Below are 25,449 nucleotides of genomic sequence, written 5' to 3'. Positions count from 1 at the left end.
TATTTAAAATACGTGCCGCGGATCATAGACAATAACCCCAAAATGATAGAGGTAACGAGCTTCTAGCCATCATAGATCGAACCATATCCATTAGGTTTCGGTTCCTCCTCTCGGAAACTCCATTTAGCTGGGGTGTTCCAGGAGGAGTGAGTTGCGAGATAATCCCACAACTTCTAAGATGATCTTGGAAAGCATCGCTTAGGTATTCACCTCCTCTATCGGTACGAAGTACCTAGATTGTCTTATTGAGTTGATTTTGTACTTCGTTTTGATACTCTTTGAATGCTTCAAAAGTTTCGTCCTTGTGTCTTAATAAGTAGACATATCCGAAATGACTGAAGTCATCAATGAAAGTAACGAAGTATCTTTCACCATTCCTAGTTATGGGCTTAAAGGGTCCACATACATCCGAATCTATTAATCCCAATAAGTCTTTAGCCCTTTCATAGGTCCCTTTGAAAGGTGCTTTAGTCATTTTGCCTTGTAAACAAGATTCACATACATCAAATGAGTCTAGTTCATTTGATTTCAAAAGTCCATTCTTTTGAAGTGTATGCATTCGATTCTTGTTTATGTGACCAAGGCGACAATGCCATAAGTAGGAATCACTCAAATTCCTTTTGAGTTTCTTGGTGTTTGTATGGAATATTGAGCTATCATGTGATGTGTCATCATGAACCAATTCATAAATACCATTCAAAGGCGAAGCCTTAAAATAGAACACATTATCTAAAGAAACATGGATATCATCATTAATGAAATTAAGATTAAAACCACATTGTTTCAAACGGGATACAGAAATAATGTTTCGTGATAAATCGGGTGCATACAAAACATTTTTCAAAATAAGCTCCAAACCACTTGGTAGCTTCAAAACAAAGTCTCCTTGAGCTTTCACTTGCACCCTGCTCCATTTCCTATGAAGAGACTTGTTGTTACCGTATCCTGATCACTTCTTTTGAACCCCTGCAAAGAATTGCAAATATGAGTTCCACATCCTGTGTCTAATACTATTAGAAGAAGTAATACTAAGCTCAATGTATACCATATATACATTACCTGAGGTTTGCAATGCATCCCTCTTTTCCTTCAACTCCTTAAGGTAGGCCGGGCAGTTTCATTTCCAGTGACCCATTTCACCGCAACCGAAGCACGGATCTTCCTTGGGGTTAGCTTTACCGGCAACCTTTTGCTTCTTGTTGTTGTTGGTTGGGGTAACCATCTTCCCCTTTCCCTTGCCCTTGCCTTGGTAGGCGGGTTCTTTCCTCTTAGCCGCCTTCGGCTTAGAAGTGTTATTGTTTTTGAACCCGCCTTCATTGATCATAAACATGGGTGAAGCCCTTTTACCCATGCTCGCTTCGGTCGTCTTAAGCATGGCATGTAATTCGCCAATGCTTTTATCCCAACCATTCATGTTATAATTTAACACGAATGTGTCAAACCTCTTTGACAATGAGTTAAGGATAAGGTCCGTGGCTAATTCATTAGACACGTTGCAATTTAGACGGTTCGCTCGATCAATTAGGCTTTTCATCTTAAGGACATAAGATGAAACGGATTGGGTGTCATCCATTCGACAAGCATGAAGCGCTCGGACCGTTTTAAAGCGCTCGACACGAGCTTGTTGAAGGAACATCTCCTTCAACTGTGTGATCATGTCATATGCACTATGATGCTCGAAGTCCTTTTGGAGTTCGGGTATCATAGTCCCAAGCATGAGGCAAGAAACTTGCAACGAATCGGTGCAATATTTCTCCCAATAAGCCATGCCTTCCGTATCATCCTCGTCCGGTTGATCGGGAATGGGGTCTTCCAACACATACGCCCTATCCTCAAGTTTGAGGACAATTCTTAGATTGCAGAACCAATCCATGAAGTTCGTATGGTTGAGTTTTTACTTTTCGAGGATTGACCTCAACGATAGGTTGTTAAAGTTGATTGGTGCGTTTGGGATGTTGTTGTTATTGGCGGCCATCTACAAAATTTAACAAAGTTGTTTAAGTATTAATTTTAATTTAACAATCAATACCCTTTAAATCCAATTGCTATTTATTAAATTTTAGAATCCAACGGTAAACCAAATTTCGGTTAGGTGACCTTTATCCCGTCATTTGATTTAGCTAGGTAGTCATTATATGACAATTGCAATCCTTTTGCAACTTCTAAGTTATGGGATCATGCAATCCTTTTGCATGGCATATTATCCCATCAACGCCTATTTGTTCATCATGCTTCGGTGACCCTAAGTTCATGATTTCCAAATCAAGTCGTCCTACTTGTTTAGACGTGTAAACTTAACATACAAATGGTTAGGTGACCTTTATCCCACAAGCATGTGAAATTCACCTTAATCATATTAGTTTGTTCATGATGGTTAGGTGACCTTTATCCCATCATGAGTTCCCTAATATGTCTAAGTGTCACACAAAAGGATGGCGTTTAACTTGTTTACCTTGTTGTTAAAGGGATTTTAAGTTTTCATTATTTCTAGTTTAAGAAAACTTTTATGCCATACACCAACATGCATTTAGTGTATGGTTCATTTGAAATCCATTTTCATGTCTTGTAATTTTAGCCAATTACATGATATAAACCATTTTATACATATGATCATTATCATGTTCTTAATATCCTTTTAGCCATTTCAATTTAACCGATTAAATTGTGGTTTGGTAAATTTCATGTTGTTAATAATTTAACCAATTAAATTTTAGTTTTGCTAGTTGTTAACTTGTGTGATAACTTGTTGTAGTAACATACACAATCCACAATCATACAAGAAATTAAAACAACCACGCATGCAAAACAAATGTTCACAATCAAGCCTTTTGGTAGACATTTTGTTTAGCCGAAAACAAAATGCCACCGGTCAATGGGTAAAACACAAAGTAAGAGGTTTTAACCTCCCACTTAACCTTGCATCCACATGCTTCTTGTGTTATTCCTTGTGATCTTCATGCATCTTCATCTTGTTACAAAATATATCCTAATACATTTTGTCTAGAAAATGAAAATACAACCTAATCTACTTTACATACCAAATATAAAATAAATTACATAACCAAATGAATGAATATTACAACCAAATGAATAAATTAATTATTACATGCCAAATGAATAATACAAATCATTCAAACACACATGCATTCAAACATAAGGTCGAGGCATTGATTGTGAACTACAACATATGAACAAATATGACCAATTTGCAAGTTCCAAACCCTCTTGGAACCTCCAAGAATTCGGCCAACCTTACAAACCCACCCAAACTCAAACATTTTTACATTCCATATTCATGCATGTGCATGGAATGCAAATATAGTGGGTTTAAAGACCATAAAGAAGCATAATCCATAGACTTCGGCTCTAGATACCATTGATGGAATTCAATGAGTTCATAAAACATGTCAATAAGGTTAACATAGTTACAAAACCAACTTGTAATTGTTAAGAAAGCGGAAGCAAGATTATCAATAAAACAAGTTTATATGATTAACCATTTATAATGAATTCCATATAGTCATCAAGCCATGAATGTATGCTTACATAAAATAGCAAGGAAGTAAGATTATACCTCCTCTATGATGAGTTAAGAGCTGAATTTGGACAGCAGCAAGTTTGGAAAGATGATGATGAAAGCAAGCTCCAAAACTATGAAACCTCAAGAGATAATACCCCAAACTTGTCACCAACACCTAGCCTTTGGTTAGGATTTAATTACCACTTGAAATTAAGCTTGCAAACCACAAAATAAACTCTCTTTCTCTCCTTCTATCTCACGGCCAGAAGACAGCAGAATAAGGAGCAGTATGCAGTTTTTTTCTTATCAATTTTATGTGTATTGCAAGTCCCACTTGAGTCAAGGCCTTGGTTAATACATAAGAATGTACCTTGGCACTTGTGTGGTCTTAAAATAACCAAAGACAAGCATGGGATGTCTCCTTGGAGACCCCATAAAATGTCCCACATGCATGTAAGTAATAAGATTCATTTTTATAAAACATGTTATAAAAAAAGAAGTCTTGCAAGTATTTTTATAAAACTTGCCATATAAACATGCATTTGTTAATTTATTTACATTTTATAAACCAATTTATAAAATATAACACCACATAATTATTTAAACCTATAAATAATTAAATATAAATTATTCAAATAATTTATCTCAAGTGATAATATTTTAGAAAACCGATTTTCTAAAGTTCAAGTGTCGCGCATTTATTCAACGATCCAGTCGTTAAGATTAAATACTGATAAAGTGTTGGTAAGCTTGTTATTGGGTATGACCCGACTTGGATCATAACACATTAGCCACATTAATTTAATATGTCTCTCGGGCATACGAAATACCTTCAATTGCAACTACCGTTTGTTGAATTTTCTTTAATTCTTTCCCAAATGTTTGAAATTGATTGTTCAAGCTTGCAAGCGTCACTTGTCCATTTTCACTCTCGACTTATGCTACACTTTTCCTTGTCAAATCTCGCGGTGAAGGTGCCCATTCATACGTGTTGATCGAGATGTCTTCTAACATAATTTCGGCTGCATTTGGTGATTTGTACATAAATACCCCCACCGGATGAAGAATCAAGATATTGCTTCGTAAAAGTATTACAACCCCGATAGAATGTGTTGATATAATCCTTCTTCGTCAAACCATGCGGTGGGCAAGCTCTTAGTAGCTTCTTGAATCGAACCCATGCATCATACAAACTCTCATCACCCCGTTGCGTGAACCCATTAATCTCCATTTTAAGCCGCTCTACTTTTGACGGTGGAAAGAAATGATTGATAAACTCGTTTCTTAATTCTTGAAAAGACCTTATGGAATCGGATGGTAAAATTCGCATCCAAGCTTTATCGTCTCCTTGAAGTGTGAAGGGGAATGCCCTTAGCTTAAAAGTGTCATCGGTGACGTTTTTGGTTTTGTAAATATCACAAAGATCATTAAAGTGTTAAATATGTTAGAACGAATTTTCGTCTATCAACCCATGAAAGTATGTATCCTTGATTAACGTGAAAAAGTTACCCTCGATCTTCCAATTATCCGCTTCAATTGGTGGTTTTGTAATAGCCGGTGCTATCATTGTTGGTGCAACCAATCTAGTGTTCCACATTGGTGTGTTGTTTGGATCATTCAATAATTCTTGATTAACCAGAGGACCATTAGGATTGCCCTCTTCATCGTGAATCGGATTACCGTTTGGATCCATCTCTTCTAAACAAAATGGCAAAGCTTCGAAATTCTTTCTTAATACCCTTTCTTCTCTACGATTATAAACCCCGTGCATGTGTCTTTTCGGATCGGAAAATGGATGTGTGAATTCGTGATCCTTGTGAGACCTTGTTTTCATACACCAAAGGTACCTATCCTTCAATCACAACACAAACACAAGCGGTTCTCCAAATGAAAATAATAATATAAAATGCGAAAAGTAACCTCCGTAAGGGTGAACCCCTACGAAAGGATCGAACAATTAAAAGTTTAAACCAAATAACCAACTAAGCTAACCGCATCCCCGGCAGCGGCACCAAGAAAGTGTGACGCGTTCATGCGATATACATCTTTTACCCTCTAAATATATATTTGATTTAAACACTACAATCAAGCACACACAACTAACTAGCACTTAGAACCCAGTTATTATAGCACTTTAATGTAAGTTGTAACATCCCGCGTTTTTCCATTAAATTTATTTTTAACACCGTCTTTTTTTATAGATAATATCTTTCATTATCTAAATTCGTATCTTTCGTTAACTAAAGTTCTTAATATTTCGTTATTCGATTATAACATCTCCCGTTTACTCTCGCGTATTTAAATTAATTCGTTTGGTAAATTCACGCACCCACTTTTAAACTCGAGGGACTATTGGCGTCAAGTGGGCAAACTAGTTGACTAGGTCAACTAATCAACCCACCATCTCATCCATTCACTTCCATCCATCTCCTACCTCCCTTTTTTCTCTTTTCTCTCTAGTTGCAAGAACACCCATAACACCCAAATCATTCATTCATCATCTAAATTCGATCTAGGAGGCTTACAACAAAACAAATTACATATTCGTGATCCTCTCATCATCCTCTACTTTTTAGTACCAATTTCATCTCATTTGGGTAACATTTCTAAAACTCTAGATTTCATATTCTTAGTGTTTTTGACTTGAAATGGTGTTAGTTAGTGTCTATGGCTAAAGTCTAACATGAATATGTGTTTGGTTTGCTCGATTTGTTGTTTTGAGTAACTAGCTTGAATATGAAAAATGGGTGTGCTTAATCTTGAATTTTGGAGGATTAAATGTTGATTTTATGTTAAAGTTCATGTATTAAAAGTGTTACTAGCATCATTAGCTTCATTTTGATGTGTAGGTTGATTTAGAAAAGCTTCGCTTACAAAATTGATAAATTCTTGATTCTTGGTTAAGGTTTGATAGCTTTTAAAATGAACTTTTGATGCCTTGAATGCCATGAGACGTTGTTAGAAAGTGTTTAATTGCAATGTATGTTAAATTACCTTCGAAATGGCATATAATACATGTAAATTGGTTGCCCGAATCATAAAATGCGTTTTACAAACTTGAAACATCAATGATGAACTTTTAACAATCATTCGACGAGATTTTGGTCATTTTAAATGATGTATTTGTTTGATGATATGTGTTTAGTTGTATTCCTCGTCAAAATACCTTTCCAACGATATAAGACAAGTGTCTTGAATGTTTTCGGTTCATAAGTTGTGTTTGAAATGAGTTTGGTTCGAGACTTGTCAAATTTCAGCTTCAGCAACCTGTAGTTCATTGGGACGCCGTCCCATATCTTGGACGCCATCCTGGCTTTCACATCTGGACGCCATCCAGCCTATTTGGACGCCGTCCAGATGAACTACAAGTTTCTGCTTCGTTTGGTCGTTTGACGTTTAATTAAAACTATGCTACGCACCTCCGAGTAACATGTAACTTGTTCAAACATGCTCATATATGAATATATAACTTAGAAAAATCATCGGATACCCGACCCGACCTCGTTGACTTGACTTTGGCCAAAGTTTGACTTTTAGTCAAACTTAACCAAACACTTATGCGATCGTTCTAACATGCTTTTATACTTTATTCTTGCATGAAACTTAACAACGTGATTCACATGCTTTATATATTTGAGTCGTAACGAGCCATAGGACTAATTGAACACATTTAGCCCGACCTTGTGTCGTGACCGGTTAATTGATACAACTTACTTGTTTAGGTCAAGGCTAAGCAACTTTCATGCACACGTTTACTTTGTGAAGTACATTTATACTCGTGCACTCGAGGTGAGATCATAGTCCCACCTTTTCAACAACTTTTATTCTTTTAAATCGTGGGCTAAGAAACATATACTTTGTTATATCTTGTACTACTTACTTTTATACTTTGAACACGAGTACGAAGAAACAAACATTCCACAGCGAGTTTGAACAAAAATCCTCAATTCGATTATCATTAGCTACACTTGCCGGGTATAAGCGAGAACCTATGTTGTAAGGCCATACGGGTTTGACAAACCCTCATTCGGACGGTTCGCTACCGTTATGCGGATGAAATATATTTTTGAGAAACAGTGTATATTCTAACACTATTGTGATGGGGTTCTACGGAAGGAAAGTTAAGTCTTGATAATTCGGTGCTCGCGAACATACTTTTGGAATGCAAACGATTTAGATAATCAACGTTATGGAAATACTAAATCTTGTGGTTCAAAACAACGTTTACAAATACACCTATGATTTCACCAACGTTTTTCGTTGACAGTTTTCTATATGTTTCTCAGGTTCATACTTGGCTAATTGATACATGCTTCCGCACACTTTGATTACTTGCTTGGGGTCAAGCATACATGCATACGCTAGTGATAGCACCTTTGGATTCAAACTTAAAGCATACATACTTACGCAATTTATAGCAACCGTGATTTTAAACTAATTATGTCGCAAGTTATTTTCATTTATACTATACACCTTTTGTAAACTTAAACTTGTTGTCGATCCGTTTGGTAAACTAAACTTTGCAAGTCTTGTACGTTTCAAATGAATGCGACATAATTTTGGTCAAACGCGTCTCATATAGGGACTATGACCACTCAACGGGACCTAAGTTAACGGTGCCATCAATGACGATTTTGTCAGGTCACTACAGATGGTATCAGAGCGTTGGTTGTAGGGATCTAGGATGTGCATTAGTGTGTCTGACAGAGTCGTTAGGATGCATTAGTGAATCTAGACTATAACCGGATAGTAAATCATTGCATTCTGACATACATTTGCTATAGATAGCACTTACTTGACTACTTGTGCATTATACTTAAATCATTCTTAGGCAAACTTCTTAATGGTACCAAGCTTTCATCGTACGAATCCGTATTCTGCCACTTTCTGGTAACACGCGTAAATTCATGACTCATACACGTATAGATGACGACGACTTCATTAGTTTACTAGTTCGGGAACGCTGTCTCCCATGTTGTTATCCACCCCGTCTGAGCTTATTATCCACAAGTGTTGTAAAGTCACCATCACTACTCTAAGTGAGTATCGTCATCAATACTTATCACTACGGTTGAGTACTATTTGTTATCCTGAATTTGATACTCTTTTCATACCTAAGGACATTATTGTTTGACTTGAACCGCATTGACGTGAACAATCATTTATGCACTTCCCCCAGGAAACGCTTCTTCAGAGTTGCACAAATTCTTTCTATCCAGTACGAGTCACGTTAGAGACGTCGTTACACTTGGTTCATTTTAGATTTTCACGATTACACGAACTTGATGTTATGGAGTGATGTGGGAATGGAGGTATGAGTTAGCATAATATAACGACACTCGATCAACGTGGTTATATTATGGTAAGTCATACCAAAGTTCTAATGACTCGTGATGGTGATTGGACTCGATCAACTTAATCACCACCATGTACCATGTACATGACTTCATTTTTCTTGTTGGATATCCGAAAACTCCGAGAATATTAATAACAACCATACCAGGGACACACCTTCGATTATTGTCGAACCATATCTATGCTTCCGAATGAATGACAAATTCTTTTAACTTCAAAACATAGGATACACGTGTATACTATCTCGTTTTCGTACCGTTTTATCGACGAACTACAATATGCTTGTTATACTCACATCGACACGGAAATTTCTCTCGCATTACGCTCGTACTCCCGTGTGAGGAAATCTTTTATCTAAATTCTCAATGGAGAGAGAGACTCTTCACATTATGCAAGTATTACATTATGCAAGTATTCGCCTCGAGGGTGAATAGTCCTAACGAACGTTTTTCATAAACCGATAAGAAACTTGCTCTAACAAACGTTTTCAAAAACCGATAAATCTTCCGCGGCGCGAAATTCTTGAGAAACGAAAACTTGTTCAAATGTAACTTAAAGAAATGTACCTCGTTTCGGATCGAGATCCTCGTTTCACTTCTAGATTTTGGAGTGTCTTACAAGAAGCCATGGGACCACGTTTAGACATGGGTACTGCGTATCACCCACAAACCGACAAACAAAGCAAATGTACGATTCAAACCTTGAAAACCATAATACAAATTTATGTTATCGACTTCAAATTTACTTGGGCAAATTCCTTGCCTTCAACTGAATTCTCTTATAACGATAGTTATCACACGAGTATTAACGTCACACCTTTTCGAAGCTTTTTATGGTCACAAATAACGTTCTCTTATTTGTTGGGCCGAAGTAGGTGACAAGCAAACCACCGGACCCGAACTCATTCATGAAATAACCGTTATGATCGTTCAATTCCAAGAAGGACTCGAGATGGCCCGTAGTCGCCAAAGGAGCTATGCCGATGTTAGACGTAAACCTTTCGAACCCCAAGTGGGTAGCCGCATAACGTTAAAAAAATGGCACCTCGAAAAGGTGTAATCCGTTTCGAAAAACGTAGAACGCTAAATCCGTGATATTTTGATCATTTTGAAAATCTTGGAGCGTATTGAACCCGTTGCTTACCGTTCTGAACTCCCAACTCAAACAAATTTCATTCATCCTACATTCTGTGTATCAAACTTAAAGACGTGTCTTGCGAAACAAGAACTTGTTATCCTTTTCGATGAGCTTACTATCGACGACAACCATCACTTCCTAGGAGAACTATGAATCTTGAAACCAAACTTTTAAACAACGTAAAACCCCGACGGTCAAGTTCGTTGGAATGCCCAAGGAGGTACCCTCACTTATCCGTAGAATTGGTAACGCAAGATCTCGGTGAGGAAACAACAACTGCTACTTTCAACTAAATTTCGGGATGAAATTTCTTTTAAGGTGTGGGTAATGTAACATCTCGCATTTTTCCGTTAAATTTATTTTTAACACCGTCTTTTTTTTTATTTTAGATAATATCTTTCGTTATCTAATTTCGTATCTTTCGTTAACTAACGTTCTTAATATTTCATTATTCGATTATAACATCTCCCGTTTACTCTCGCGTATTTAAATTAATTCGTTTGGTAAATTCACGCACCCGCTTTTAAACTCGAGGGACTATTGGCGTCAAGTGGGCAAACTAGTTGACTAGGTCAACTAGTCAACCCACCATCTCATTCATTCACTTTCATCCATCTCCTACCTCCCTTTTTCTCTTTTCTCTCTAGTTGCAAGAACACCCATAACACCCAAATCATTCATTCATCATCTAAATTCGATATAGGAGGCTTACAACAAAACAAATTACATATTCATGATCCTCTCATCATCCTCTACATTTTGGTACCAATTTCATCTCGTTTGGGTAACATTTCTAAAACTATAGATTTCATGTTCTTAGTGTTTTTGACTTGAAATGGTGTTAGTTAGTGTCTATGGCTCAAGTCTAACATGAATATGTGTTTGGTTTGCTTGATTTGTTGTTTTGAGTAACTAGCTTGAATATAAAAAATGGGTGTGCTTAATCTTGAATTTTGGAGGATTAAGTGTTGATATTATGTTAAAGTTCATGTATTAAAAGTGTTACTAGCATCATTAGCTTCATTTTGATGTGTAGGTTGATTTAGAAAAGCTTCGCTTACAAAATTGATAAATTCTTGATTCTTGGTTAAGGTTTGATAGCTTTTAAAATGAACTTTTGATGCCTTGAATGCCATGAGACATTGTTAAAAAGTGTTTAATTGCAATGTATGTTAAATTACCTTCGAAACGGCATATAATACATGTAAATTGGTTGCCCGAATCATAAAATGCGTTTTACGAACTTGAAACATCAATGATGAACTTTTAACAATCATTCGATGAGGATTTGGTCATTTTAAATGATGTATTTGTTTGATGATATGTATTTAGTTATATTCCTCGTCAAAATACCTTTCCAACGATATAAGATACGTGTCTTGAGTGTTTTCGGTTCATAAGTTGTGTTTGAAATGAGTTTGTTTCGAGACTTGTCAAATTTCAGCTTCAGCAACCTGTAGTTCATTGGGACGCCGTCCCATATCTTGGACGTCGTCCTGGCTTTCACATCTGGACGCCGTCCAGCCTATTTGGACGCCGTCCAGATGAACTACAAATTTCTGCTTCGTTTGGTCATTTGCCGTTTAATTCTAACTATGATACGCACCTCCGAGTAACATGTAACTTATTCTAACATGCTCATATATGAATATATAACTTATAAAAATCGTCGAATACCCGACCCGACCTCGTCGACTTGACTTTGACCAAAGTTTGACTTTTAGTCAAACTTAACCAAACACTTATGCGATCGTTATGACATGCTTTTATACTTGATTCTTGCATAAAACTTGACAACGTGATTCACATGCTTTATATATTCGAGTCGTAACGAGCCATAGGACTAATTGAACATATTTCTCCCGACCTTGTGTCGTGACCGGTTAATTGATACAACTTACTTGTTTAGGTCAAGGCTAAGCAACTTTCATGCACACGTTTACTTTGTGAAGTACATTTATACTCGTGCATTCGAGGTGAGATCATAGTCCCACCTTTTCAACAACTTTTATTCTTTTAAATAGTGGGCTGAGAAACATATACTTTGTTATATCTTGTACTACTTACTTTTATACTTTGAACACAAGTACGAAGAAACAAACATTCCACAGCGAGTTTGAACTAAAATTCTCAATTCGATTTTCATTAGTTACACTTGGCGGGTGTAAGCGAGAACTTATGTTGTATGGCCATACGGGTTTGACAAACCCTCATTCGGACGGTTCGCTACCGTTATGCGGATGAAATATATTTTCGAGAAACAGTGTATGTTCTAACACTATTGTGATGGGGTTCTATGGAAGGAAAGTTAAGTCTTGATAATTGGGTGCTCGCAAACATACTTTTGAAATGCAAACGATTTAGATAATCAACGTTATAGAAATACTAAATCTTGTGGTTCAAAACAACGTTTACAAATACACCTATGATTTCACCAACGTTTTTCGTTGACAGTTTTCTATATGTTTCTCAGGTTCATACTTGGCTACTTGATACATGTTTCCGCACACTTTGATTACTTGCTTGGGGTCAAACATACATGCATACGCTAGTGATAGCACCTTTGGATTCAAACTTGAAGCATACATACTTACGCTATTTATAGCAACCGTGATTTTAAACTAATTATGTCACATGTTATTTTCATTTATACTATACATCTTTTGTAAGCTTAAACTTGTTGTCGATCCGTTTGGTAAACTAAACTTTGCAAGTCTTGTACGTTTCAAATGAATGCGACATAATTTTGGTCAAACGCGTCTCATATAGGGACTATGATCACGCAACGGGACCTAAGTTAACGGCGCCGTCAATGACTATTTTGTCGGGTCGCTACATAAGTATTCTTATCAAGTTCGTCCCAAGGGACACAGTGTAAGTCGGATATTTGGAACTATCAATTGTCGTAGGGTTTGTTTGATTGGGGGGTCTCGATTGATATTAACTAACAACTAAAACTTGCACAATTAAACAAACCTAAATTTATCAATTAAACTAGTAACGAGAAACAAGTAATGAAATATTAAGACTTAAAACAAATTAACTAAGGCGTGTTCACTTATCTAATCATCTCTATGCTTGGCTTGCCCCATTTTTTCTATATTGCTATCTCATTAGTTGTCGAACTATTAAATATTTAGCATCACTACTAAACCTCAAATCAAATGATACTCCACGAATTCACATAAGCTTTATATCTTAAGATCGAGTTAAGCATGATTTGGTCATTGAGATTGAGCTTAGGTTGAAATCACTTAAAACCCTCAACTATCGAAATCACTTAAGATAATCGGCATTATTATGTTGACTAGAGGCCAATTGAAAACCAACCTAGATCAAGAACACAATCATTTGTAATTTCTAATCTAGTTGTCTAGATCACCTAAGGTGTTGAAGCATATATTGATTTTCTTCTCAAATCACTAAGAGAGCTACACAACATATGTAATCAAAGTCAAGCCAAAAACAAACTCATAGCAATGGATCTTTAGCCAACTCAACAACACATGATCATGTAATTCATTCAAACAACAATAATCAATTGATTTGGGGCAAACACTAGCATTAGAGATTCATAGATAAGCAAACACAAGAGATTTAGCCAATCATAGCTAAAATTAAACTAATAATAAGCATATAAATGTAAATCATCATCATCTTCAAGTTATTACAAGTAATCAATGCAAAATATGAAATGTAAGTGAAGATTACAACCCAAATGTAAAGAAGATGAATATCTAAGCTAAACAATGATGACTCTTGAGCTAGCTTCCTTGAATCTACCCTTAAACACCAATGGATGATGAAATTAGAGTTTTGTATGTGAAATTCGGACCTTAAGCAGCTGCTCCCAAAGATGCATATGAAAAATGAGCTAATCTCGTTCCTTTTATAGTGCTGAAAATCTGGGCTGAAACAGCGACAGGAGCGCCGCTTTTACTTCAGGAGCGGCGCTTTTGGCTTGGTGAGGAGCGGCGCTTTTTACTTTGGAACACCGCTTTTGGCTCTGAACAGGGGCGACGCTTTTGTTAAGGAGCGACTTTTTTGCTGATTAGGAGCGACGCTTTTGACATGTAGAACGGCGCTTCTACTCACTGATGAAATATGGAGACAAATCGTGCATAATAGCGCCGCTTTTCCTTCTGGAGCGATGCTTTTGGGTCTTCAGGAGCGGCGCTTTTGGAGCTGTTTCCTGCACCTGTCATTTTCTTAGCAAATTTTGCCCATGATTTGGTCAATTTTACACCAAATCAACTCCTTAGCCCTTAATTTACCAATTAGCTCAATAACACACTAAATAGGCTCTAAGATAGTTAAAAACCGAGCAAAGTGAGATAGATATCGCGAAATAAAACATATATAAATGGAGCGATATCAATACTCCACTCACCTTGGAGCGCATGCACAAGTAATGTATGTTATACCATAGACGCCACATCCAAGCAAGTAATCACCTATATAAATATAGGCATACAAACAAATAAATAACCATTCTCTATAAGAGAATCCGACACCAACACCCTTAGCCTAGGGTTTCCATCTTGCTCACCAAAAACCCGCCCATTTAGGTAATGGACCCAACTAAATCACCACTATGGGTGGCAATTTCGACCCAATCCAATAAGTGAAATTCTAACCTTAATTGTACATAACCAACCAAACCAAAACAACTTAACCCGAAATCATTATTACTAGTGATTAAGTTCCCAAACACCAATTAATCAATTAAATCAGGTACTCAAGTATTTATTCCACCAAATTAAGTGTTAAACACTACTTTGAGCCAAAAATCACTTCTAACATGTGATTAACTTCAAAAGACACCCATTAACACTAAACAAAAGTGCTTAAGCACCAAATTAATCAAAACTAGTACAACACCACATTTGACCCAAAAGGTACGTGACTCAAATTGACACAAGTCAAAAATACCCATAATCACTAATGGCTAGTGATTATGTTTCCAAATCACCAATTACACAAATTATTCCAAGTACTTATGTACTTATTTCACCAAAACTTGACATAAACACTAGCGTTGACACAATTCAAAGCCAACACCTAAGTTTGACTCAAAACATGTTCTTATGAACATCTAGAACAACCATCACACAAGTAATCTAAAGGTTAACACGCAAAATTCAAGACTAAAAAATACTTCCAAATTTGTCATCAAACCCTAACCCACCACATTAGGGTTTACATACCCAAATTACACACCCAAAACCCCAAATTACACAGGAAGTGGGGTTTATGACTCATTACTAACCCAAACCCAAACCTTAAATCAAATCAACACAAAAGATTCAAGTTAGACCAATTCAACTGTTTTACCTCAAGAGTCAAAATCAAGCTAAAAGGATGCAACACAAACAGTGGGTTCCAATTTGGGTAGAAATTAACACATTCTTCCTCAATTGAAGCTTCCGCTCTTTAGAAATATTTCTCTCACTAAGCTTGATGTTTTGGAGATGAAGAAAAATGAGAAAATGAGTTTTCCAGATCTATTTCCAGCCCCAAAAGTCTTCCATGCAAAATTGCACCCAAATCCCCATAATTTTAGCAATTGAAAAACAGTCCCTGAAACTTCCAGACACAGCTACGGCGCACCTATGCATTTGTGTGGTGCACCATTTTCCTTTCCAGCTAGAAACTTTCACCAAAACGTCCGGGATTGAGTCAGGGTCGTCTGTGCTTTTGAATCGCCTCAATCCAAGTTCGTACGAGAAAGCTATGACTAAATTGGTGAAAGTGCGCATAACCTCACAACATACACACAACGGTACACGTTTGGCTCCCGACACTATATTATTATAAAATAATAAGATTTCAAGTCACCACTAACTCACTATATTATTATAAAATAATAAGATTTCAAGTCACCACTAACTTTCTGAAGTATCTCGATCACCCCCGGTATTATTAAATTACTATTTAAACACATAATAAAATAATACCCCAAATTTCTGGGATACTACATTTTTTGAAAAAAAAGATTCTAAACATTAAGATCACATGAAAATATGAACATTTAAAAAAAATGTGATGAATGTTATTAATTTGGCAAGAAAACACTCGAAAAAATAAGTGATAACATGCATCGTGAGTAATGTTTTAATTGGAGTTTTTTTCATCATTTTTTTCATCTTATGTGAAGCTTTTTTTTTTCAAAATTTAGTCTCATTTAGAGTGTAGGGTTTAGGGTTTAGTGTTTTGAGTTTACTCTATAAATCCAAAATCATAAACCCTAAATCATAAACTCTAAACCGTTCGTGCTAAAATTCAATCTAAACCCTAATTTCTAAAACCTAAACCGTATACCCTAATTTCTAAACCCTTAAAAAAAACTTTAATTAAAACATTACTCATGATGCATGTTATCATTTATTTTTTCGAGCATTTTTCCGCCATAATAATAACATTTATCACAAAGTGTCTTTTTTAAATGTTCATATTTTCATGTAATTTTAATGTTTGAAAAAAAAATTCATAAAAAACCCAAAAAAATTACTTCCCCCAAAAAAGGGTTTCCATCTTGATTAAAATATATATATATATATATATATATATATATATATATATATATATATATATATATATATATATATATATATATATATATATATATATATATATATATATATATATATATATATGGAAGCACTTTTATGGGGGAAAGTGGGGGGAATAACTTTTTTTTTTTTGAATTCTTTTTTTCAAACATTAAGGTCACATGAAAATATGAACATTTAAAAAAAGACAGTTTGTGACGAATGTTATTATTTTGGCGAAAAATCGCTTGAAGAAACAAATGATAACATTCATCATGAGTAATGTTTTAATTAGAGTTTATTTGCATCGTTTTGTTTTCATCTTGTTTGAAGTGTTTTTTTTTCAAAATTTAGCCCGATTTAGAGTTTAGGGTTTAAGGTATAGGGGTTTAGGCTTTGGGGTTTAGTTTTTTGAGTTTAGGCCTAAACCCAAACCCTAAACTCTAAACCATTCGTGTTAAAAATTCCATCTAAACCCTAATTTCTAAACCGTAATAGCTAAACCCTAATTTTTAACCCCTAATTTCTAACCCCTTAAAAAAAACTTTAGGAGCAAAACATTCATTGGAATGAATGTCATCATTTATTTCTTCGAGCGTTTTTCCGCTAAAATAATAGCATTTATCACAAAGTGTCTTTTCAAATATTCATATATTCATGTGATCTTAATGCTTGAAAAAAAAAGAACGAAAAAAAAATTACTTCCCACCACTTCTCTCAAAAAAGTGTTTCTCTCTTGATTAAAACAATATATATATATATATATATATATATATATATATATATATATATATATATATATATATATATATATATATATATATATATATATATATATATATATATATATATATATATGGGCACGATCCATGGATAAGCTTAAAAGGGGTACAAAAGGGATAAGCAAAATAAAATTTTTTTTTTTTGAATTTTTTTTACATTCATAAATCTGCATTAAAATGCACCTCTAATCAATTTTTTTCATAAAAAAAAAGTTCAAAATCTTTCAAAAATCGATAATGAATGGTAAAATTAACCATTCATCGGGTTAATTTATCATTAATCTTGTTTACGATGAATGATAAAATTAATCAATGCTAAAAAAACCAGATGAATGGTTAAATTAACCATTCATCTGTTTTTTTATCATTCATCATAAACAGATGAATGGTTAAATTAACCATTCATCTGCTTTTTTTTAGCATTGATTAATTTTATCATTCATCGCGAACAAAAAGAAGGATAAATTAACCAGATGAATGGTTAATTTTACCATTCATCATCAATTTTTACCATTCATCATCGATTTTCGAACGATTTTGTTAAAAAACTTTTTAAAATTTTTTCGTTTTCTTCTATTTGCATATTAAAGGATCGTTTTTTTTAAAAAAAAATTTAAAATTTTACTTATCCAGTTTGTACCCCATTTAGTGCTTATCCATGGATTGGTCCACTATATATATATATATATATATATATATATATATATATATATATATATATATATATATATATATATATATATACTCATTCTTATCCAAATAAAATTAAAATATTCCCTTCCTCTCATCTTAATTTCTTCCGATAAAAAATACAAAATTTAATAAAAAATGACTATCACATTTACTCTTTCTTTACTTTATAGTTTCATCTCTTACTTTTTTACATATATTTTTATCTTACATCAATAGAGTAAGAGTATAAATGAATTTTTTTTCTATATTATTTTATCTATTTATAAAACTAATCAATTAATTTAGAAATCTCGAAAAGAAATATGAAAACTAAATTAAATTAGGAACAATAAAATACAACCCTCATATCATAGCCACCCCGGTTCAAGATGGGTCTAGTTCAATTCAAACCCATTTAACCCGTTACTTTGACTGTTCTCATTTCCATTTTCCAAGAACTCTCTCATCTTTCATTTTCAATTCCAAACATACATAAACTAACTTCACACCCATCACAAAAATAAAACATTTTATTTTATTTAAATCAATTTAAACAACTTTACCTAAAATGGGCCAAACTTCATCCTCCCATTCACCATCCCCGGCCGAGTCAACTCACCACCACCACCACAAAAACCGGTCAACCGCGCTGACCACATCATCCTCTTCATCCAGATCAGATATCTACAATATAACAAGCTCTCCAATTACAACAAACACTTGTTATGTCGATTATACATCTGAGATACCTGATGACTGTTTAGCCCTAATTTTTCAGTCACTTTCCTCCGGCGACCGGAAACGTTGTTCGCTCGTTTCCCGCCGATGGCTGCTCGTCGAAGGTCAAAGCCGTCATCGTCTCGCTCTCAACGCCCAATCGGAACTCATCCCGCTAATTCCGTCTATTTTCTCACGGTTTGATTCCGTCACTAAACTCTCTTTACGATGTGACCGTAGATCCGTTAGCATAAACGACACCGGATTGTATTTAATATCTCACCGGTGCGTGAATCTCACGCGCATTAAACTCCGTGGCTGCCGTGAAATTACCGAAATAGGTATGGCTTCGTTAGGTCAAAATTGTGCAAAATTGAAGAAATTCAGCTGTGGATCTTGTATGTTTGGTGCTAAAGGAATGAACGCCTTTTTAGATAACTGTTTTTCACTTGAGGAACTATCTATTAAACGCTTACGTGGCATCTCCGACGGCGGCGCGCCGGAGCCGATCGGTCCCGGCGCAGCCGGTAAGTCGTTGAAATCGATTTACCTCAAGGAGCTTTATAACGGCCAGAGTTTCGGTCCGTTGATTGCCGGTTCGAAAAAATTGAAAACATTGAAATTGTTAAGGTGTTTAGGAGATTGGGATAAGTTATTGGAAATGATTGCGGTTTCGGATAATTGTTTAAGTGAAGTTCATTTGGAGAGACTTCAGGTCACTGATGTCGGTTTATCTGCGTTATCGAATTGTTTAAATTTGGAAATATTGCATATTGTTAAGAATCCTGAATGTAGCAACGTCGGCGTTGTTTCGATCGCCGAGCGTTGTAAGTATTTAAGGAAACTGCACATTGATGGTTGGAAGACTAATAGGATAGGCAACGAGGGTTTAATAGCTATTGCGAAACATAGTTCGAATTTACAAGAATTGGTTCTGATTGGTGTGAATCCAAGCTCGATAAGTTTGGAAGCTATTGCAACGAATTGTAAGAAGTTGGAAAGATTAGCTTTATGTGGAAGCGATACAATTGCGGATAGTGAAATTTTGTGTATCGCATCGAAATGTGTTGCTTTGAAGAAGTTGTGTATTAAAGGGTGTCCTGTATCTGATGAAGGGATCGAGGCTTTTGCTTGGGGGTGTCCGAATTTGGTTAAGATTAAGGTGAAGAAATGTAGGAATGTGACGAGTGAAGTGGGGGATTTGTTAAGGGCGAAAAGGGGATCGTTGGTGGTTAATTTGGATGTGTTTGCGGTTGAAGTTGAAAATGTGGATGCAAGTGCGAGTGATAGTGGTGCTGCAGACGATGTGGTTGAGTTTCCGACAGTAATTAGTCATGTTGCTGATGCACAACCCGAGCCTTTAACTAGCGCTAGTGGTCGAGGGTCCATTTTCAAGACGAGATTTGGGTTGTTTGGAAGCAGGGGTTTCGTGAGTAGTACATTCAGGAAATGGTCAATTGGTAATAGCAGTTCCAATGGTAGAACTTGATCTTATTTCACTTTTTAAACAACACATTTGGACAGCTTACATTTTTATTATTCTTCCCTTATAATTTATGATTTGAATTTGAATGAATTTGATTTAATTATGCTGCAATGGATTTGGTGCTTGAAATGTAGTGTTACAATGTTGTTTGTCAATTGTCGTCCACCAAGTGATAGCCGTATGCAATGGTGTCCTGGTGCCTTGTGTCTTCAAGATGTATTTTTGATGTTGTTTTGTTCATAAAGAATGAGTGGTTTAGTAGGACAGGGCATTTTGCTTAAAACTTGTAACGAATTATATATATGGTAATATATGTATTTTTTTTTTTTTTTTTTTTTTTTTTTTTTTTTTTTTTGCTTTTTTTTTATGCTTACATGCGTCTTATTTGGCAGTTTCTAATGTGGGTTTATTCCCTTTTTGTTGCTTTGTTCTTATTTGAATGTTTACTGAGATTATCTTGACCCAAAGTTGTCAACTTTTCTACTGCATGATCGAGTCTTGTAGATTATAGTAAGTGTCCCATATGTAATGGTGTGGTACATATAGTCATTTACAAATCCAACTCCAATCACCTATTAGTTTAACATTGTACAACAACAATAGTTAATTTCACGAATGTGAGTTTTAGGAAAGATGAGGTGTAGACAATCTTTCATTCCTTTATCATAACAAAAAGAATTGTTTTTTTACCCAATGATAGCGAAAGTCGTCCCCTCTACCGAAACTCTGATTATAGAAATCAACATATGTGATTGCAGCCAACTGAAGGATGATGTGGTTTTATGGAAAATTGTTGATGGTAACTTGTATGACTTCTCGGTGAAAATTGTTTGGGAATCCATTAGACCGCGCTCTAATCTTGTACATTAGTATGTGTTGGTTTGGTTTCTTCAGTGTATTCTAAGACAATCTTTCATGGTATGGCACCTTATAAAAGAAAAACTCAAAACTCATGATCATATTCGACCATGAGATGTGTAGGTTAGCATAAATATGCGACCTAATGTGTTTGCTATGCAAATCAGAACCGATTACCAAAGGGCCAATTGCCTAACGGTATCGTGGTGACCCTTTCAATCATTAGGTTGAGGGTTCAACTCTTGTTGTGGACAATATTTCGTGAATTCTTATATATATATTTGTGCAATATTTGTGCAATATTTGTGCAATGTGTGTAAAAAAAATATCACAACCGGATTCTCAAGCACATTTTTCTTTGTGTGCACGTATGCTTTTGAAGTGGGTAATTTGGCAAAAACACACTTTTTTCAAAGTTTTCAAACAATATACACCTTTTTCAAAAAAAAATTGGCAATATACACCATTAGTCGACCATCATTTTGGTAGACCGCATGTATAGAGTGGTCGACTACACCTTTTTTGCATGTAGTCGACCATTGTTAGTCGACCAATTCACAATGATGGTTGACTACGTAGTCTACTAAACATTAAAGAAGAGATGGTCGACCACTTTAATAGGATGGTCGACTACATAGTCTACCAATGAGTTGGTCGACCACTTCACAATGATGGTTGACTACATAGTATACCAAACATAAAAGAGGAGTTGGTCGACCACTTCAATGGTGATGGCCAAACACTTCAATAGTGATGGTTGACTACATGTTTTGAAAGTTGGTCGACCACTTCACAATCATTGTGAAGTGGTCTACCAAAATGATGGTCCACCCAATGGTGTATATTGACATTTTTTTTTTAAAAATGTGTATATTGAAGACTTTGGAAAAAAGTGTATTTTTACTAATTTCCCTTTTGAAGTTTGGCTGAAAACTAATAGTCTGATCCCGTTCCCTCTTAGTACTGATGAATGGAAAGGTGTTATAGATCTTCTTGCTTCGAGTGCTCATCGCTTGAAGGATATATGGCACATCAGATGATCGAGTATTGTCTTGAGTGGATTTTTTTTCTGAGCTAAGGATTTTATATTTATAATTCTTGTTGATTTAGTCTAGGAATTATTAGTTATGTGCGTCTTGAATTATACCTAGATTATAGGGCATTAGTCACTCAACTTCTTGATGTTTCATTTTTTTTTTTATTCTAATAATAATAACAGCCAAACAACGCATTGTCGTTTGGTGTTTACCTTTCAGGTTTTTTTGTAATTTTTTGGTAAGGAACAAGGTTAGATCAATAGGAGATCGAGACACAGCCCTAGGACTATGACTATGGGGAAAGGTGTAATTCATAGGGCGAGCACTGAAATGAGAAAGGCTTGTAGACTCGTGATGTTGAACGAGACATTCAAAAACTAAAGCGCACAAAGGTGTCAGCATGTGTGCACAGCCGAAGCCCAACACGTTCACCCGCTGAGCCGAGTGTTCGCCCACTTCAGAGTCTTCGTCTTTAGATAACAAAAAGTGTCCGCATATTCACCGGGCTCTTTTACCTAGAAAAATACATACCACAAAATATTAATTCTCATTCACTCGAAATTAGTTACGGAGAAGGTGAAATGTAAATAAATCTATAATCCTTACTCACCGAGAAGATATCTTATATATCCTATTAAGGGCTTGTGTTAGTTATACTTAGTATTATATCTACACTAATAGTATTGTTTACTTCTCTAAGAAGGCATATATCCCTTCTCCAACCCATTTTAGATTGATAATCTCTGATAGAAATGCGCCATCTCACCCTCCGTTAGTCCATTTTTCCTTTTGTACACACCATTTTTCGAAAACATTGATCGCCGCGGATCTACATAAGTATTAGTATAGGTGGATTTCTTGTTACATTTATCCATTCGTTAAATTTATGATCCAGGTTTCAACCTTCTTCATTATATTAGCATATTTTTTAAGCTTTATTATCTGGTTGTCTTCAGGCAAATGTGACGTAACCTTCATATACAGTTTTCTCAAATTTTATGTCAGAAGTCACCTTGTCTCCCAATTATTATTTATCATGATTATGATTATATCATATAAAATAATCATTTTTTTTTAGATTTAGTTTGGGAAGACAAAAATATCATTGTTTAACTTATCCCTATTAGTCCCACTAGCCAATTGGCAATGCGTATAAGATTCATCATTGACAACATGTATAAACATTTATCATTTATCATATAATAATAAGAATAAAACAAGTTGCAACTTAAACAGATAAGAAAAACTTTAATGCTCATAGATAGCCAAACTAAAACGTTAATTATACTGCTTGTGAGCTAAGATAAGCGAATCAAACATGTAGCATTGATATCAAGTATGTTAAGAATCGAATAAGATCACACAAATATGAAAAACTAAATGTAACAGAGTATATCGGTATGAATGATAACCCCACCAGTTACAGATGAACAGAAAATTAGTACTTACTATTTTTTTCGAAAATGATGAAACCGAGGTTGTTTTTCAAAAGAAAATGCCTTCAACAGGAAGCTGGCACCTAGAAAACATCATCTAAAAAACTATCATAAACGAGTCTCCATAACGTCCCGAAAAATCATATAATCTAACTAATCCAAAGTAAAACCGAAAATTACACGAAGAAATAAGGAACAAAAGCAACCGAAGAAAGCAAGACGGAACACAAACATCAACCTCGAGGACCCGACATATTTAATTTACCATTGACCGTCTCTTATAAAGAATTCAAAGAAAATTAGTGCTTACTACTAGTAACAATTCAATGGGTATTTTATATATCCTTAACTAAGGTAATTATCCCCACTAGTGATGACGTTCTGGTGCTCCAATTGCTTCTATTCTCAGGTGTACCGTGTAAGATTCGTCCTAATCCTCTTGTGTCAAATTTTACATCGATGTCTGTTTTGATAGTTGATTCCATGCTGTTAGTAGAGATATCGGCTTTCTTGATATCTTATCAAGCTCATGTTTCTCAGATTTGTTTGCTCGGTCCTTTCGGTTGTATATGTGTTTGTGGTGATCAAGTTAGTTTTGATAACATTATCAATTCCTGCACAAAAGATTTTACCCTTGTTGCCCCTTTGGAGGAGTCGACCAAGTCATTCTTCAGGTTCACTTGGTTAGAGCTAATAGGGATACCGGTTACTTGCGCAGAAGATAGTGTTTTGAAAGTGGCCGATTTATTTGGTGAGGTTTTAGAGGTGGCGTGCTCATCTTCTTCTTTGGGGAGTGTGGGCTCTTTCTACGCATTTGTCAAATCGAAAAATGTGAAACACAACCATGATTTGATCCTCGCCGACTTAGAGGACAAAGCATGTTCGAGATGTGAGGTTTGGGTCTCGGAGATTTCAGATCTCGACCGTTTAAATCGTGCTCCCTTTAAGGCTTTTGATCAACGTTTATTGGTTTCTACTAATCGTTTTGTGATCTCGAGCGGAATGACGGTGAATGATGGTTCTGCCCGGAGGGGTTGTGATATGTCGAACAAAGAGCCAGAAGATACGGTTTATAGTTCAATGTTTGATTCGGTTGTTGACAAATTAAAGGGTCCTGTTTCGGTTGATTGTAATACCTCAGGTGGTGCAGCGGTCACTCAGTCTAAAGGTGAAGTTTCCGTGCCCTTTTCTTCGAATGATCAAGCTCTCGCCTTTGACAAGAGACTGTTGGATTCGGGGTTAAAGTTTGGTACCTTAGATTTTGATGATCTTTGTAAGGATAGCTTATGTTCTCATGGGCTGAAGCAAACTGAAACTATTGAACCGAATTCCATTTCTATTTCTGGGTCGAAGCCCACTGTTTCTTCTCTTGGGCCGGGGCCTTCTAATGAGCTCAATTCGTTTTTTGATGACGGCGGTAAGCGTTCACGTTCGGTTTCTGTTAGTGAATGTAGTAAAGAATTTCCTAATATAAAGGATATGGAGAATGTTTGTTTTGTAGCTTTGGATAATAGTAACAGTGGGGATGTTTGTTTAGATCAGGATGTGCATAGAACTAAGGTTGCTATTAGTGATACTAGGATCAATGTTAATTGTGATGGTTTCAAAATTTTGGGCCACAATGATGGATGTAGTATTGTGGGGTCCGATGTAATCATGCAAAAGATGGGCAACAAAGGTTTCTCGAAGTCAAAAGAAACTCCTCAAGGCCGAGACAATGTTGATGATGTTGTTACAAATGGTTTTTCGGAGCCAAATGATGATAATAACGTTTGCGGTAAGATTGGCTCGTTTGAAGAAGGAAAAGAAGATAAAGGAAGAAGAATTGTTGGCAAAACGTAAGGTAGAATCGAACGAAGATACTTTACCGGTATTGATTGGTCGTAGTGGAAGAAGTT

The 25,449-nt window shown here is 35.5% G+C and overlaps 1 protein-coding gene and 1 non-coding gene across 2 annotated transcripts; both read left to right on the top strand.

The window, feature by feature from the left end:
- Positions 1 to 4,653: 4,653 nt before the first annotated feature.
- Positions 4,654 to 4,760, top strand: LOC139869684 (small nucleolar RNA R71). Its single transcript, XR_011766267.1, has one exon. It is a non-coding gene; the product is annotated as a small nucleolar RNA R71 (small nucleolar RNA).
- Positions 4,761 to 18,585: 13,825 nt separating this feature from the next.
- Positions 18,586 to 20,530, top strand: LOC139866259 (F-box protein SKIP2-like). The gene has a single exon (XM_071854443.1). The coding sequence runs from the start codon at positions 18,586 to 18,588 to the stop codon at positions 20,221 to 20,223; it is 1,638 nt and encodes a 545-aa protein (XP_071710544.1). The 3' UTR covers positions 20,224 to 20,530.
- Positions 20,531 to 25,449: the final 4,919 nt, after the last annotated feature.

The sequence above is a fragment of the Rutidosis leptorrhynchoides genome, chromosome 9, assembly GCF_046630445.1.
Source record: "Rutidosis leptorrhynchoides isolate AG116_Rl617_1_P2 chromosome 9, CSIRO_AGI_Rlap_v1, whole genome shotgun sequence".
Taxonomy (NCBI): Eukaryota; Viridiplantae; Streptophyta; class Magnoliopsida; order Asterales; family Asteraceae; genus Rutidosis; species Rutidosis leptorrhynchoides.
The sequence above is the reverse complement of the archived record's forward strand: the minus strand, read 5'-3'. Positions and strand labels throughout refer to the sequence as shown.

Excerpts from the sequence above, each read along its gene's own strand:
- LOC139866259 (XM_071854443.1), top strand. The coding sequence starts at position 18,586 with ATGGGCCAAACTTCATCCTCCCATTCACCATCCCCGGCCGAGTCAACT.